We start from the raw sequence: 16,607 nt of genomic DNA on the forward strand, positions 1-16,607 counted from the left end.
AGCCACCGAGCCCGGAGCTCCTCGTCACCCACGCGTCCCAGGGCGCCGCGCTAGGGCAGCGCAAACCTCCCCAAGCCCGCGCCCCCAGCCGCAGAAGCTCGAGCTCGGCGCCCGCCCGCTCTGCCGGGGCGCCTGGGTCCCGAGCCCAGGCAGGGTGGGTGGGCCCGAGAGGCGGGCCCCTCGGGAACGCCGGCGCGGCGCTGCCCGCAGGACTGCAGTGCCACCTCGCCCAAGGAAACCCACACGCTCGCACGGCCGCGCGCGCACGCACGAACACACGGCGGCCGGGGAGCGCGGGCCGGAGCCTCGGGTGCGGGGCGCCCCAGGGTGCGATGGCATCTGCCCTCAACAGCAAAATGCACCCGCCCGGGACTTGCCCGAGCTCCCGAGCCGACGGCCGCGGGGGCGCGGGCCGGAGAATGGACTGTGATCCCGACATGCACGTCAAAATGTGCAAGAAGATCGCCCAGCTCACCAAGGTAAGGCGGGCGCTGCGGCGGCCGGGGGCCGGGGCCGGGGAGCGAGGGAGGGAGGAGGCAGGCGCGCCGGACCCGCAAACTTTGTCCCGGAGGCCAACCGGTCCTAAATCGGGGCGACTTGACCTTCCGAAGGCCGCAGAGCCAGGCGGATCCCTGCCAAAGAAACTCCCCCAGCCTGCTCGCCCGCCAAGCAGGTGGGCTGTGGTTTTCCCAAGGTGAGAAGTCATGGGAGTGTGACGTGTGTGTGTGTGTGTGTGTGTGTGTGTGTGTGTGTGTGTGTGTGTGTGTGTGCGCGCTTTCCTTTGCCAGCTGTGCCCTAGCGATCGTGCTTGGAATGTTGTGGTTTCTTTCAACGCCCTACTTTACAGCTGCGGAGATCACGCGAGCTCTGTTTAAACACTGGATTCACTTATTCCTTCATTCAACAAATATTCCAGTCATTTGTTGAGTGCCAGCAAGCTTGCGTGGCACCGTAAAGCTGGAAGGCAGCCCGGGGGACTTACTATCAGACTGGCTGCAGACGTGTGTAGAAGCATAAATGGGGAAGTGCGCGCTTCACTCTATAAGGATGGGACCAGAAAGGACCTTGGGGGGTCAGCCAGCCCATCCCCTGACCTCATCCCAGGGCGCTGGATGTCTTGTAGGCAGGTGCCTCCAGGGCTCTGAAGCCGCCCAGTTAGGAGCCTTTCGTCATAGGTCCCTCTCCTGTTCCTGGTCTGTAGGTGGAGAGCAGCATCCTTCATCTTCTGCGCAAGGTTTGAATGAGTGGATGATCTAGCTGTGTGCTTGGGTTTTCTTTTGGGTCTCCTAATAAACTTGTAACACATGCCTGCCAGTAAAGGTCATGGTTTGATTCTAGCCTGGAGTGGGCGAAAAGCGCTCCTTCTCCGCTTCTCTTCCCACACTCACTTTTTTTTTTTTTTTTTTTTTTTTTTTGGTGTGATCTCAAGCACTCCCTTCCCTCGCAATTTTGCAGAATCAAGCCCAGAAACTGGGAGTGGGACACTACTAGCCGCCCTATCCCACCCCTCCAGTTAACTTGCTCGCCATGTCCAAACAGTGATCCCTTTAAGTCAAAGGCTGGAAAACAAGAATGGAAATAACAGGAGGAGGCCTTAGCATGTACGGCTGGGCACCTACATTCATTTAAATAGGGCTACCAGTCAAAAAACTTATTTACTCAAGGACCTAGAAAGACACAGCATAGTACAAGGAATCTCTGTATCTTCACAGGTTCTAAAATATTTTTGGAAACACAAGATAAGAACTAGAAGACACAAATATGTCACCACTTGCTTACACCAGTTGCTCAGCAGACATTACCACATCATTTCATTTGCTACATCAATGTATGAGTAGAAATAGCAACAAAGGATATGTGATTAGGGGCAGAAACAAGAGAAACCTATGGAAGAAAAATGATCCTTGAATTCACTGTGAATTTTCTGGCCTGCCTACTGCGTGCTAGGCACTGTGTTGAATATGGCATAAAATTTAGTAAGACACAGCCCCTGCCGGTGTGACATGCCAACACATAAACAGACCATTTCAATATAATATGGTAATCATTCTACTCGATATTTCTGGTGCATCTATTATGTGCCAAGCACCGAGGATATAAGAGTAAAGAAGACAGACATGGCCCCTGGAACACAGTAGGCAATGCTTCTTACAGCATGTTCTTCATGACAGATCATGGTTGGTGATTATGTGGTGCCTCTACCATTTTTTAATATCAATTGCTTAAATTAGAAAATTTTGATATTGATACCACTTTTCTTTTGGCAACTTTTTATATCACATGCATTTTTTACATCTGCACATTTAATCCTCCCATAAGTTTTATTTTAATTATGTTTTTGATGGTTTAACTTAATCCAGGTGAAATTATTGTGATTATTAATATTTAGGCTTATTTTTCCATCACATTTCGTGTTTTCCACTTACCATTCTTTTTATTTGCTTCCTTTTTTCCATTTTTGCCCCTCTATTGGATTAGTAATCAAGATCCTACTTCTGGTTTGAGAGCTCTGTGTTTTATTTTTATTCTTCTCAGAGTTATCTTTTTCAGCATAGATGCTTAACCTCAATATTTTCCCACAAACTTATCATATAATTGTTTTTTCCTACGAAATAGCTTTGCACACTTTACCCACTTAAAACTCTCCCCTTTCCCATCTTGTCATACTAATGAGAGTTTTATCTTCCCTTTTTAAGTTTAGAAATAGTTTTTGTCAGCCGGGCGTGATGGTGCACGCTTGTAATTCCAGTGCTTGGGAGGCAGAGACAGGAGGCAGAGACAGGAGGATTGAAGCCAGCCGCTCTGGCTTAAGAGACGCTGTTTCCAAATTTTAAAAAGTATAAAATAGGTCTGGGAGTGTAACCCGGAGGTAGAAGTGCTTCCAGAAACCCCAGTACCACACAAAAAATCATTTTTGTCAAAAGTTAATTGAATTTACTGACATTTTATCAATTTTTCTGCTCATTTTTAAAATCCAAAGTGTTTCCCTTAGATTTACTTTTGTCCAGAATGAAGTTCATCCTTTATTGGTTCTTTCTGTAGGGGGCTGTGTTTGGGAAAGGAATACTTTGTATATTTGAAAACATCTTTGTTTTGCTTACTGCTGTGTGATAATTTATCTGGGTATAAAATTCTACCGAACAGTTATTTTTATACAGCATACTCTTAATAGTACTCCATTAACTTCTGCTACTAATTCTTGCTGGTTAAAAATTTTTATCACCAATCTAATATCCATTCCTTTGTAGGTAATCTGCTTTTTTTTCTCCTTGATAAACACTTCAGATTTTTGTTATTTATATATTTTCCCCCTTTTTTGTGGTACTGAGGATTGAACCCAGGGGCATTCTACCTCTGAGTTACACTCCCAGCCTTATTTTACTTTTTATTTTAAGCCAGTTGCAAAGGACCCTCTTAAATTGCTGAGGCTAGCCAGGAACTTGTGATCCTTCAGCCTTAGCCTCCCAAGTACTGGGATTTCAGGTGCACACCATCATACCTGGTTTGTTGATCTTTGATATCCAACAGTTTCACTGAGCTGGCTTGGTGTTAGTTACTTTATCCTTTCAGAAAAAGGACAGTCCTTTCTATTGAGGACTCATGTGTTTTCTTTAATCCTGTAAAATTATCAGTGACTTTTCTCCTGAAATGTTTCCTTACCATTGTCTCCATTCTCTTTTCTGGAACTACCATTAGGTGAGCTTCCCCATCTATCCCAAAATGTTATTTTTTAATTAATTAATTATTTTGGTGGTACTGGGGTTCCTGGAAACCCTTCTACCTCCGGGTTACACTCCCAGACTTATTTTTTTTATATTTTTTATTTGGAAACAGGGTCTCTTAAGCCAGCAAGGCTGGCTTCGAACCTATGCGATCCTTCTGTCTCCGCCTCCCGAGCACGGGGATTACAAGCGTGTGCCACCACACCCGTCCAAAATGTTATTTTTTTAAAATACTTTTATTGATGCATTGTAATCGTACATCATAGTGTCTCTGTGTTATATCCTAGTGAGTTCCTTAATCTCACCTTCCAATTTGCCAATCCTCAAAACAATTTTTCCAATCCAGAGTTTTTCTCATCTATTTTAATAATTACCTTTTCATTTCCAAGATTGATACTTCTATTTCCTTTCTGCCTGATTTTGATTAATAATTTCTTGATTAATTTTTACAGCTTAATTGAGGTGTAACTTATATATGAAAATACCCTGTTTTAAGTGTGCAATTCAGCATTTTTATTAAATTTATAGTCATTAAACCACAATCATAAATTCTGTACCAGAATATATCCATTGCTCCAAAGAAAACCAAGCCTGTGCCTATTTTTAGTTAATCCTTGTTCATATTCTCAGCCCTAAGCAACCTTTAATTTATTTTCTGTCTCTTTGAATTTGTCTTTTCTGGATAATCCATATGAGTGAAACCATATAATTTTGATCCTTCTCATCTGGCTTTTTTATTTAACTACTAAATCTTAGCATAATGTGTTAAAGAATCATCCATATTGTAACACACATCATTAAATCATTTCTTTTTATAGCTCATTTATTTATGTCTTGTGTGGATACTATGTTTTGCTTTCCATTCACCAGCTTACAGATATATTCACTTTGGGGCTATTATAAATGATACTGCTATGAATATTACATTCAGGTGCAACTCTTTGTGTGCTCTTGGGTAGATACTGAGGTGTTGAATTGTTTGGTTGCGTGTTACATTTATGTTTAACTTTTGAGAAATTGAGAAAATGTTTTCCAAAGCGACTGTACCATCTTATATTCTTAGACTTCCTAGTATATCCCTCAAGCACCCAATTCTCAAATCACATTAAAGCAAAACTCTTTCCATTACTCTGCTTTGCACATATCTTTCTTTTTTGTGCTTATTTTAAAATGTTCAGTTGACACATAAAAGTTGTACATATTTATAGAATAAAATGTGATATATCAATACATAGTATACCAGATCAAGATAATTAGTATGTTCATCAACTCGAACACATCATTTCTTTGTGGTGGGAACATTTAAAACCTTTTCGACTAGCTATTTGGAAATACACAGTTAATTATTGATTATTGTCAACCACATTTACTTTGCTGTGCTATAGAACATTAGAAGTTGTTCATGTCCAACTGTACCCCTGTACCTGATAACCATCCTCTCTCCTTCTCAGCCTCTGATTACCACTACTCTGCCATTATGACAACAACTCTCTTATTTCTAAGCTTTCTTAGCTTCTGAGCTTATAAGAACATGCAGTATTTGTCTTTCTGTGCCTGACTTATTTCACTTAATATAATGTCTTTCAGTTTGATTACTCATATTGCAAATGACAGGATTTAATTCTTTTCTATGGCTGAATAATATTTCTGTGTGTGTGTGTGTGTGCATTTTTTGTTAATTCATCCATCAATGGATACCTACGTTAGTTCATATCTTAGCTATTATGAATACACATTCATCTCTCTGTTTTTATTTTGATGCTTTTTCTCCTGAAATATCTTTATCTCTAAAAATTAGATCTTCTTTATCTTCAAATTCCCATTTCTTCTAAGAAATACCCTTGAAAAACCTCACTTTCTGATTAAAATGTGTCGATGATCAGTTATGGATTATTTTTTTGTTCACCTGTTTCTTCAGTAGTTCATACAATGCCTGGTACATAGTAGATCTGAAGCAAACTTGCTAAATTCAATTAAAGTTTCCTCCCATTGATTTGGCTAAAATTTCTTTCAGGATACATATCCATAAGGCATTATAATTGATTTGTATTTAGTATGTTTTTTAAAATAATAAATCCTTTAATTTTATTCAAAATATTTTACAACAGATAACTCACGATATGGTAGTATAGTACACTGATATTCACAACAATATAAAGTCCAAGATGTATATTAAAATCACCTAGAGGGCTTTTGGGGGGGTTTTGGTGGTACTGGGGGTAGAACCCAGAGGCTTTCTACCTCTGGGCTATACTCCCAGACCCATTTTATATTTTATTTGGAACCAGGTTCTCACTAAGTTGCTAAAAGCCTCACTAAGTAGCTGAGGCTGGCTTCAAACCTGCACGATCCTCATGTCTCAGCCTCCCAAGCGCTGGGATTACAAGCGTGCACCACCACGCCTGACTACCTAGAGGGTTTTTAAAAATACACCAGTTACAGATTTTACAACTAAATGCAATGTCTTTTCCTAGACTGAATTCTCTTGTGGTGGTGGCGGCAGGGTTGGTGGGGGTGCGGATGCTACAATAATATAATTGAACCAATTGGCAAAATTGGAACACTGCTGGTAAAGAAAATAAAAGCATTTGCATTGATGCTAAGTTCACTCAAGTTGACAGCTCTATTATGGTTCTGCAAGGAAGTATATTTATTCTTAGAAAATGCACATTGAAGTATGTCTTAAGAAGTACAGCACCTTACAAAGCATTTTATTTTATAATAAAATGTAGACAATAAGATAGAGGAATAGAATAAATGATACAATGTTTTAAAAGTTAGGTAATTCTGAGTAAAGGGTATGTAGATGTTTATTTTACTATTCTTTTTCTGTCCATTTTTCCCTGCATTTGAGATTATTTTCAGGCCAAAAAAGATTAACAATAAGCAAGCAAACAAAGACAAAGCATACGTAGGTGTAGGCCCAATCTTACAAGGAAAGGAGGGTGGAGCAGGCATTGGTATTCTTGTCAAAGTCCTTCAAGAGTTTGCAGTTTGTGAACAGGATTGAGAACTACTGGTTTGGAGCAATGGGAGGTTTAATCAGTAAAGTGCCAACGGAGGCGTTATTTGGGAAAGCAGGCAGATTGAAACCCATCCCCCACTAAAGCCTTTGGGCAGCTTTTTGTCTTGGAAGCATTAGGCAGGTTATGCCTGTGTCTTTCCACATCTCTCTGTGTTGTGCCCTCCTAGCCATCTCTAGCTGATTTTTCCATTTGCAGCTCTCCCATAACCTCAGCCCCAAGAGAAGCAGAATCCCCCAGGCCCAGAGATTCTCTAATTTCTACTTTTAAGGAGGAAATGTCTCACCCCAGATACAAGTCTTAATGAATATTAAGACCCTGTTGTCTTAAAACAAGAAAATGAGAAAGGAAATCAGGGAGTATTCCTCTCCCTGAACCGTCTTGTGGATTAAAGGCTCTCAGGAACCCAGACCACAAGCCAAAGAGGAGACCACCCATACCACTACCTCTAGTCTGCAGCAATTAGAGGAAATGTATCTAGGAGAGAATCGGTAGGTCTGGGTTCCAGAAGCCACTGAGCTCAAGTAGGAAGATTAAAATAACCCATGGGACCCTCTCAGTTGCCCTTATTTAGAATCTCTGCAATTTTGCTGGAAGCCTCTAGTTCTGGGACAACCCTGGTATATTAGGACTGGTGCCATGTGATGGAAGAGGGGTAAACAGGTCTAAGATCACAGAGTACAGTTTATCAGGGAACTTATTGACAGAAGCACAGTCCTGGGCAGCAACAAGACCAGTTGGGTTCTTGCAAGTTGTATCAGAAAGAAGGATATAGTATTGATTAGAACAAAAGTGACTTTATTCTGACCGGGTTGTATCTGGTTTGTCTTATATCAGAAGGCCAGGTGAAGCCCTGGAGCCAGTGTCCAGTTGTAAAGCCCTACATATGACTCTAATAGTCCTATCTCTTTATGGTTTGTTGGGAAATTCTGCAGGACCAATAAGCTGGGGTTTTTCAGGGGGAATCGTGGCTCAAGGTGACTATGGTCATGTCAAGCTGAATCCACACAACCCTGCAGGAGCAAAGGCTGAGCCCAGCACCTACAACATCTGCACATTAGTAATGCCTTATGATCTTTAGTTTTGTGTCCTTTTCGCAACTGTGTCTATACCCACTCTTTCTGTGCACAGCATTGAGGAAAGCACCATCTCTGACTGATAGAAGGAGAATCCAAGATGGAGGTGCAGCAAGGGCGAGGGGTTCCACATTATCTCCAGATGTTACATTACTATATATTAACAGGGCTGGGGCATCCAGACCTATTGTTGACTGGTGGAGACTGGAAGGTGTTTCTCCTCTACTCATCCTACACTTCCATAGCCTGTCTCAATCATCTACTTGTCCTCTTGCAATGAGAAAATACATATCTGATTAGTGAAGCTGGGTGCATGAACTGGGCCTGTGGAGCTTTAGGTCTTGCTGCCTTCTTCCTCGTGGATCCATCTGCCCACAGAAGCACATATTGTACTCTACCCTTTAGTTTTCCACGGGGAGATGGCATCCTGGGACAGGCTGCTCTGGACTAGCATTGTGACTGGACAGGTAAGTATTAGGAATTCAGCTTGCTGGTGGATAGATGCCACAATCTCCAATATTAATCTTATTGGTGAAGAGATGATGTTCGGGTTTCAAACAGCCTTAGGCCTTGCCTCATATTTAAATTAGTTTAGCGAGGAAGAGGGTTTGTATTTTTAGGGCCTTCCTAAACACTAAGAATAAAAGCAAAGACATCTAGAAAGCTTCTGAACACATTGGGGATAAACTTGGAATGTTCTCCTTCCTGATCTTGTATGGCTGGTAACAATTAAAATGCAGTCTCTTCAGAGAAGCCTGTTCTTGCCTCCCAGTCCAAAAGAACCAATTCTCCTCACCTGTACTTGGCAGAAAATAGAATTCCTCCTTGGTAATTTGGATGTAGGTGATGTGTGCGTTATAACCAATGCCCAGCAGATCTTAGGCTTGACAGATATTCAGTTCCTGTCCTGAGCTGAAGGAACTGCAGAGAGTTCCCAGTCGTCCCCCACCAACCTGGGACAGACCCAGCCTTCTGTGGTACAGAGAGGACAGCCCAGCACCCAGGCGCCAGGGGAGCAAGGCTGCCACAGACGTCTTCAGCACAGGCTGCCACTTGAGCTCTGTGTTTTCATGGCTCAAAGGTGTGGAAGTTTTATTACACACACTGACTCCTTGTGTTTTTTTGGAAATAGCTTGCTTGCAGGAGCTTGTTTGGGGACAGATACATAAGCATTTCTGTACCAGTTTGTTTTAGTGCTCTATATTTGAAACCTACAGATCTGTTTTGACAAGCCTTCTCTGTTGGAATCTTAACTTGATGATGTAATGCACGGTGGAAAGGTAGCTATCTCTTTTTCTTGTTTTTGCATCATACCATAAAGCAGCACGAAGTGCTCATTAAATGGAATATCCTTGAACCCTCCTGATGCCATGCCTTCTGCGTAGTCATTCTGGCCTCTCCACTTTCCCCTAGCCTTCCTCTAATCTTTTCTATCCAGAGCAGCAGTCAGGGCGATCTCAAACCCTCATGTACTTCTGATGGGAATACAAAATGGTGCAGCTACATTGGAAACTCGCCTTGACGGCTCCTCAAATGGTAAAACAGAGAGTGGTCATAGGATGCAGCAATTTCACTCCGAGGCATCCCCAAGAAAAACGAGAACATGTGTCTACACAAAAATGTGTACTTGGATGTCCTGGGGACATGATTTGTAATAGCCAAAGAGTGAAAACAACTAAATGTCCATCGACTTAGAAATGAATAGAGAAGATGTACAAAATTCAAGGAGGGGGCTTCTGGGGATACGGCTGTATTCCAAAGGTAATTGTGGTGGTGGCTGATTAAGTCTGAATATACTGAAAGCCATTGGATTGTACACTCTATAGATGAGTTGTCTTAGTATATTAATTATAGTTTAACAAAGCTATTTAATTTAAAACAAAAAACTGAGTTCTGTCTGTCTAGTTCTGAATCAAGTCTGGTGACTTTACCACCATAAACAAATAATAAATTATCTATCTCCATTCTCCATTTCTACGCCCACCCTAGTGTGTGCTGCCTTCATCTCTGCCCACCAACCCCTGCTATGGTCTCCTGACTGGCCCTGTGGTTTATTATGGCCCCTTCATATTGTGGCAAGAAATTATCTCCCAAATAGAAACAAGAGCATGTTGTTCATCCTTTTATAACTCACCGATGGCTTCCTTTGGGGGTGAAATTCCAGTTTTACTTGAAATAAAATATATCCACCTGCAATGAAATTTTTATCATGTTCACTTGGGGTGGCTGTCATCCAGATCTCGGTATCATCCCCCTACCATATCAGCCTCTGTTCAGATCTTCCAATATAAGATCACTTACCCATAATGCACCTATATTTTTCCCGTTTGATTTCTTCCACCAGGTAGAGAGTGAGAATCTAAAATACATGAGAAGGAAGATATAAGGGTAGGGGTGGAGGAAGACTTAGGCTCATTAATAGAAATACTACCACAGATTATGTGTATACATGTAAATATATACCAACGCCAGTCTGGGTGCTCCCTATTAGGAGGGAGGGAAGTGGTAAGGGGGGAGCACCAAGAGCGTGTGCATGTATGTCGCTGTCAGTATGATTTACATTATGATGTGAGACTCTACTGCACCAATAAAAGCACAAAAAATAAAAATAAAATACATGTAAAACAGCTGGGCATGGTGGTGCACACTTGTAATCCCAGTATGTGGCAGGCTAAGAGGATTGAAGGTTCAAGACCAGCCTCAGCAATTTAGCAAGCCCCCAGCAACATAATGAGACACTGTTTCAAAACAAAAATAAAAAATAGGCTGGGGGTGCAGCTTAGAGGTACAATGCCTCTGGGTTCATTCCCCCAGTACCACAAAAAATTAAATAAAAACACACGTGAAACCATCTGAGTTCAAAATCCTTCGGAACCGCAAAAGATCCTCTCAGTCTCCACTTGTTTGTCTTTGTTTCTCAGTCTTCACTTCTTTGTCATCACATCTGATTTGATAACAGTTTTTTTTTCTTTAGCTACTTGCCTTTATTGGATCCTTCCAAAGCATCCAATCCAGTTTTCATAGGAAAACACCTTTCTTTTCACATGCATGTAGTTGATGGAAGAGAATGTTAAATTACATCACTACAATAGCAGTCACAATGGGCACAAACAGGTGAGTGTGAGCAAAGACAGGGGGAAGAGTGTCACTTTATACACATGATAGTTGAGTGGGGGGCGATGAAAGACCATCTGCTGTTTCTATCCACAGAAAACTGAATTACGGTGGACATATTACTAACCAAGAACTTTGAGAAGCTTGAACAATCTAGAGGATCTAGGAGCTTTCCCTGAGATCTTGGTCCCTCGCGGCTGGCCATTTGGGTTGACTCCAGCTCACCATTATTGTGATCATTATTGTGGTGGCCTCCCTTTTGACTCTTAGTGCTCCTCACTTGCTATATTATTTCCTGGAAGTAGATTCACCTTTGTCGTAGGTAGGTTCCTGTCAAAGAATATCTGGAAGATTGGAAGAGATCAACCCCAAAATTGAAGCGTTCAGTGAACTGTTAAAAAACACCTAGTAAGCCGGGCATAATGGTGCACGCTTGTAATCTCAGCACTTGGGAGGCTGAGACTGGAGGATCACGGTTCGTGGACAGCCTCAGCTACTTAGTGAGGCCCTCTGCAATTTAGTGAGATGCTGTTTTAGAATAAAGAATAAAAAATAGGGCAGGGGGTGTAGCTTAGTGATCGAATGTCCCTGGGTTCCATCCCCAGACCCGCAAAAAAAAAAAAAAAAAAAAAAAAAACCTAGTAGATGCGATGTGTCAAGGTCCTGACTTGTGAACTACAAAGCTTGCCTTTTAAAAAGTATTTATTGCACCTCTCTCCTCCCACCATCCAGACATTGAAACAGAATCAGGAGGACAAGGTATGTAGTTACAGAGACAATAGCACAATTACTTTGAACTGTGTTGACATCATCCCAGCCTAGGCTGGCTGCTCACGTTCTGACTGTTTAATGGACTTGTTTGAAGCTACTTATTCTAGGCCTCCAGGGAAAAGGATGTACCTAGAAAATGCTCTCAGATAGATGAAGGCATCAGAGAAGCAAATGCCTGTCTGTCATTTGAGTGGTCCAGTAGAACCAAACATACCAGCAGTTCTCTTGGGGATAAGACATTGCCCTCATGTCCTAAGAAGGCCTTTTTCTTAGCTGCAGAACCCTCAGGACAAGAAACAGAAAGACCTACTCCTAAATTTTTGATGGTACCATCAGGAACAGTGCTGTTCTCACACTCCTGAGTCACAATTTATACTAAAAAGATGCCCTGCCTGCTGGATTTTGAATAACCACCATCATGACTTTTGCTTCTGGAACTTCAGACTCTTGCTTCATTGAAATGCAAGCCCAGCAGCTTGTGGTGCCTGCACCCTTATAATCCCAGTTCTTGGGGGGCTGAGACAGAAGGATCGCAGGTTCGTGGCCAGGCTCAACAACTTAGTGATGCTTACAGCAAGTTAGCAAGACTTTGTTTTCCAATAAAAAACAAAATAGGGTTGGAGGTGGATCCTGGAGATAGGAGGCCCCTGGTTCCCATCCCCAACACACACACACACACACACACACACACACACACACACACTGCAAGCCAAATCTCTGGGTGCAGTGGTGCGTACTTGCAATGCAATCCCAACTACGTGGGAGGCTGAAGCAGGAGGATTGCAAGTTGGAGGTCAGCCTGGGCAATTTAGCAAGACCCTATGTCAAAAATAAAAAAAATGAAGGAAGGAAGGAAAGAAGAAGGAAAGGAGGAAGATAGGGAGGGAGGAAGATGAAGGAAGGCTGGCGTGTGCCCAGCGTGTGTGAGGCTCTAGGTTCATTGCCCCCACTACAAAAAAGAAAAAAAAAAGCTCAAGAAATGGTTCAGCTTTATGTTAATTGTGTACTCAGTGGATATTGTCTTCTCTTGATATGGTTATAGAAACCCAAAATGTGGACCCCAAATGATATCTATGCTAAATCTCCAGAATCTGTGACTGTTGCCTTGTGGGGGGGTCTTTGGAAATGCAATTAAGTTAAGCATTGAGATGAAATAGTCTTGGATTATCTGAGTGAGCCCTAAATACAATAAAAAGTGGGCTTATAAGAGAAAGGCAGCAAGAGATCTGAGGCAGAAGAGCAGAAAACACAGGAAAGGAAATAGAGCAGAGGAGAGGGCCACGTGGAAACATCTGCAAAGACCGGGGCGATGCTACACCCGGGAAGACTGGGCGCCATCAGAAACTGAAGAGGCAAGGGGCAGGTTGTCCCCATGAGCATCAGAGCGGAGCAGGCTCCACTGGGCGTGGTGGTACATGCCTATAATCCCAGCACTTGGGATTATAGGATCACATGTTGGAAGCCAGCCTCAGCAACTCAGGGAGACCCTGTTTCAAAATAAAATGGCTTAGCCGGGCGTGGTGGCGCACGCTTGTAATCCCCGCGCTTGGGAGGCAGAGACAGGAGGATCGCGCAGGTTCGAAGCCAGCCGCGCACGCTGGTTTAGGAGACCCTGTTTCCAAATAAAAATGTAAAAATAGGTCTGGGAGTGTAGCCCAGAGGTAGAAGGGCTTCCAGGAACCCCAGTACCACCAAAAAAATAAAAAAATAAATAAATAAATAAATAAATAAATAAAATGGCTAGGGTATAGCTCAGAGGTAGAATAATGCCCCTGGGCTTAATCCCCAGTACCAAGAAAAAAGAAAGAAGGGATAAGACCCTGCAGTCACTTTGATTTTGGCCTCAAGAATTGTGAGAACAAAAATCTGTTGTTTTAAACCATCAAATTCGTGGTGATTTGATATGGTAGCCATAGGAGATGAAAACACTCACTGCCTATTACGTTACTCCCTTCACTGTTACCAAAGGCTTCTTCCTTCTCAGATCCCTACCAGGAGTCTCTCCTCTGATAACCATCAGAATGAACCAAGGAGTGTGTGTGTGTGTGTGTGTGTGTGTGTGTGTTTATTGTAAACAAAAATTTAGACCTATGAGTTTGAGTCCCCAATGCACACGATGTACATTCCTAAACATATCAAAGTCAATCACTAAGCCAAACATGAGAAGGGAGGAGGGGTGGGAATTGGGGAAGGGCTAAATGAGTGATGTGTGCATGTGTGCCTCTACCATCTTGTAACCCATTAAGATGTATGACTATAGTGCACCAAATAAATAAAAAGTTTAAACTGGGAAAAACATTTTTGAGTGGGGACATAGGCAACCAAGCATTTAAAAAACCACACTGTGAGCCAGCATGGTGGCACATGTCTGTAATTCCAGTATTTTGGGAAGCTGAGACAGGAGGATCACAGGTTCCAAGCTAGCCTCAGCAACTTCATGAGACCTTATTCCCAAATAAAAAATAAAATAGGTCTGTGGCGTAGCTAGGAGGTAGAAAGCCCCTGGGTTCAATCCCCAATACCACACACAAAAAAGTGGAAGGAAGGATGGAAGGAAGGAAGGAGGGAAGGAAGGAAGGAAAAAAGAAAGGAAGGGAGGTGTTCCTGGGTTCGATCCCCAGGACAAAAACAAAAACAAACCTCCAGTGTGTTTGTGACCCACAGCCTGGCTAGTGCCGTTCCAGAAGCTCCTTGGCTCCTTGTCTGGCCCTGGTCCTACCCTAGTAACAGAGAGACTGTGCTCACTAGAAGCTTTTAGTTCAGGCTGCTCACTGGTGTGTGTTGAACACGAATGGCCGGACCCACCTGCAGCATTTCTCATTCAGCAGTCAGGGGTGCAGCCTGAGAGTTCACATTTTAAGCAAGCTCCCAGGCGATGAAGATCACAGTTTAACTAGATAGGCTTTGGATGGCCAAGGCTCTTTACTTGGTCTTCCTCATCTTTGAACTCCCAATACCTTCTAGCGTACTGCTTTGCTGTCGATAATGTTCAATTGTACAAGTGGGATTCCTTTGAACTATCAAAGCCTCGAGGACAATGACCCCATCTTATGCTTTTTAAATCTCTTTAGTTCAGCCATTAATGTCAAGACCCTGGGGGCACCAGTCGGAGAGATTAAAGGGTGTGTGCCAGGAAACTACAATCTGTAAAGGTATGCCAAGGCACCGATGGGTGCCAGCACATCCCTGGAAATGCCGAGAGGTACAAAGGCAGCAGAACTCCTCCTGAAGGAAGGTTGCACATGCACCGTGCGATGCTTGGAAAGGTCTTGTGAAGCAGTCAGCGATGACCAAAAAAGTGCTCTGAGAAGGAGGGCACCTCTGATCAACCACAGGTTTCCATTTTACTGAGTAACTGCAGGTGTGGGGCCAGAGCTAAAATGCTCAGCGCAGTAAAAGCATTAAACTCCCCTGTGCAGGTCTCCTCCACGTTCCTCCTCTTGCGGTGTTCTATCTCTTAAGCAGGTGTCAGCCAAAGATGGGCTTGGAGGATCCCATCCTGCTTAGTTTACACGAGTGTCTTGGTCTAGTTTTGCACTCTGTGGACTTTGTGGTTGTGCTTGGGTGGGGGACAGAAACGTTTATGTGTAGGTGACAGCAGGGGGAGGCAGGTAGATAGTGCTGGGAAGAGAGGAGCTTGAGAAGGCTTCTCTCCACATCATGAAGACGTAGTTTGCCTCGATCATAGTTTTGGTATGGCCAAACCGGTTCCAAGAAAGTTTTAAAAAAACCTGATTTTTGTTCATTTGCCTGTCAGAGCAGTCTGCCCTTGAAAAAGCATGCATGCCCTCTTGAACATCTGCTGTGCCTTTGCCTTGCAAGCTCATTAATGGCATTTTCCCAGAGACCCAGAAATAGCAAATTCCATTAAAAGGCTTATCATTAAATACAATGCAGCTCTTTATGCTGGAGAAGGATGGCCTCTGAATAGGAGTCCATTAGGGCTCTGGGCTGGAAAAAAAAATGGGTCAGCTTTCCTTTAAGGGAGAAATTAATACAGCAGACAGGAGCCAGCAGCACTGCCAACATCCATCTCGCAAAGCCTTTCCTCTTGGTGCTGCCACAGTGCCTCCATCCAGACTTGCTATTCCTGTCCTCAGTCCCCTGGAGCAGGGCCCGTTTGTCCTGAGGAAGATTATCAAATTATCTGGCGACAGCCTAAATAAATATGAGAAGGGAAGGAAGTTAGAACTGAGAATAGGCTGTGTGTGTGTGTGTGTGTGTGTGTGAGAGAGAGAGAGAGAGAGAGAGAGAGAGAGAGAGAGAGAGAGAGAGAGAGAGAGAGAGAGAGCACTCTGCCTGTAATCTGAACCAGGCCACAGAAAAGCAGAGGCAACCAGTAACTCACTGACTGCTCTGTCCTTTGGTGGGTCCTAATGTCAATTCTGTGACATGTGTTTCATTGGCAAATCCACCAGGCACTGACCACAGGAAGAGCAATAGAGAGACGCTTGTTTTTAATGTAGGAGGTCAGTATCCAAAGGACTGTCCAGTGTCCAGTCTCCTCGTTGTGACTTAGGCAAGCTGAAGCAGTATACAGTCAGGGGACAACTTGGCACTGAACAAAATGGGATCTGGGGAGTAAATTGAGAGTAGTCGTGGATGCAGTGTCCAAGAAGCATGGGCAACACAGGATTGAGTCTGTGTCTCTGTTGCAAAGGAACCATCCACCTATGTATGCCAGGGCAGTAAAGGTTTCCAGAAAGTGAAATAATGCAGAAGTCAGGGAACTGGCAGTTGGAAGTAGGTGCTTTGTCCAAACTCAACAACATCTCTGCTGGTAGGACAAGGACAAGAAGACTTAACTCCACAGAAGGAGGGAGTTGGCAGGCTAACTTTTAGCAAACAACAGGGAGAATTTAGGGAGACTGTGAGGTGTTCAAGAAAATATCTTGGAGGCA

General features: G+C 43.3%; 1 protein-coding gene across 1 annotated transcript in view; it reads left to right on the forward strand.

Annotated features, from left to right (window-relative positions):
• Positions 1-332: 332 nt before the first annotated feature.
• The window catches only part of FAM184B (family with sequence similarity 184 member B), a gene marked incomplete at both ends in the record, with an annotated part of 132,589 nt that continues 116,314 nt past the window's right edge, over positions 333-16,607 (forward strand). Inside the window, one exon of the mRNA XM_080697269.1 lies at positions 333-479. Within this exon, the coding sequence (XP_080553395.1) occupies positions 333-479 (147 nt within the window). The remainder of the gene's footprint in view (positions 480-16,607) is intronic.

The sequence above is a fragment of the Muscardinus avellanarius genome, assembly GCF_963383645.1.
Source record: "Muscardinus avellanarius genome assembly, chromosome: 6".
Classification (NCBI taxonomy): domain Eukaryota; kingdom Metazoa; phylum Chordata; class Mammalia; order Rodentia; family Gliridae; genus Muscardinus; species Muscardinus avellanarius.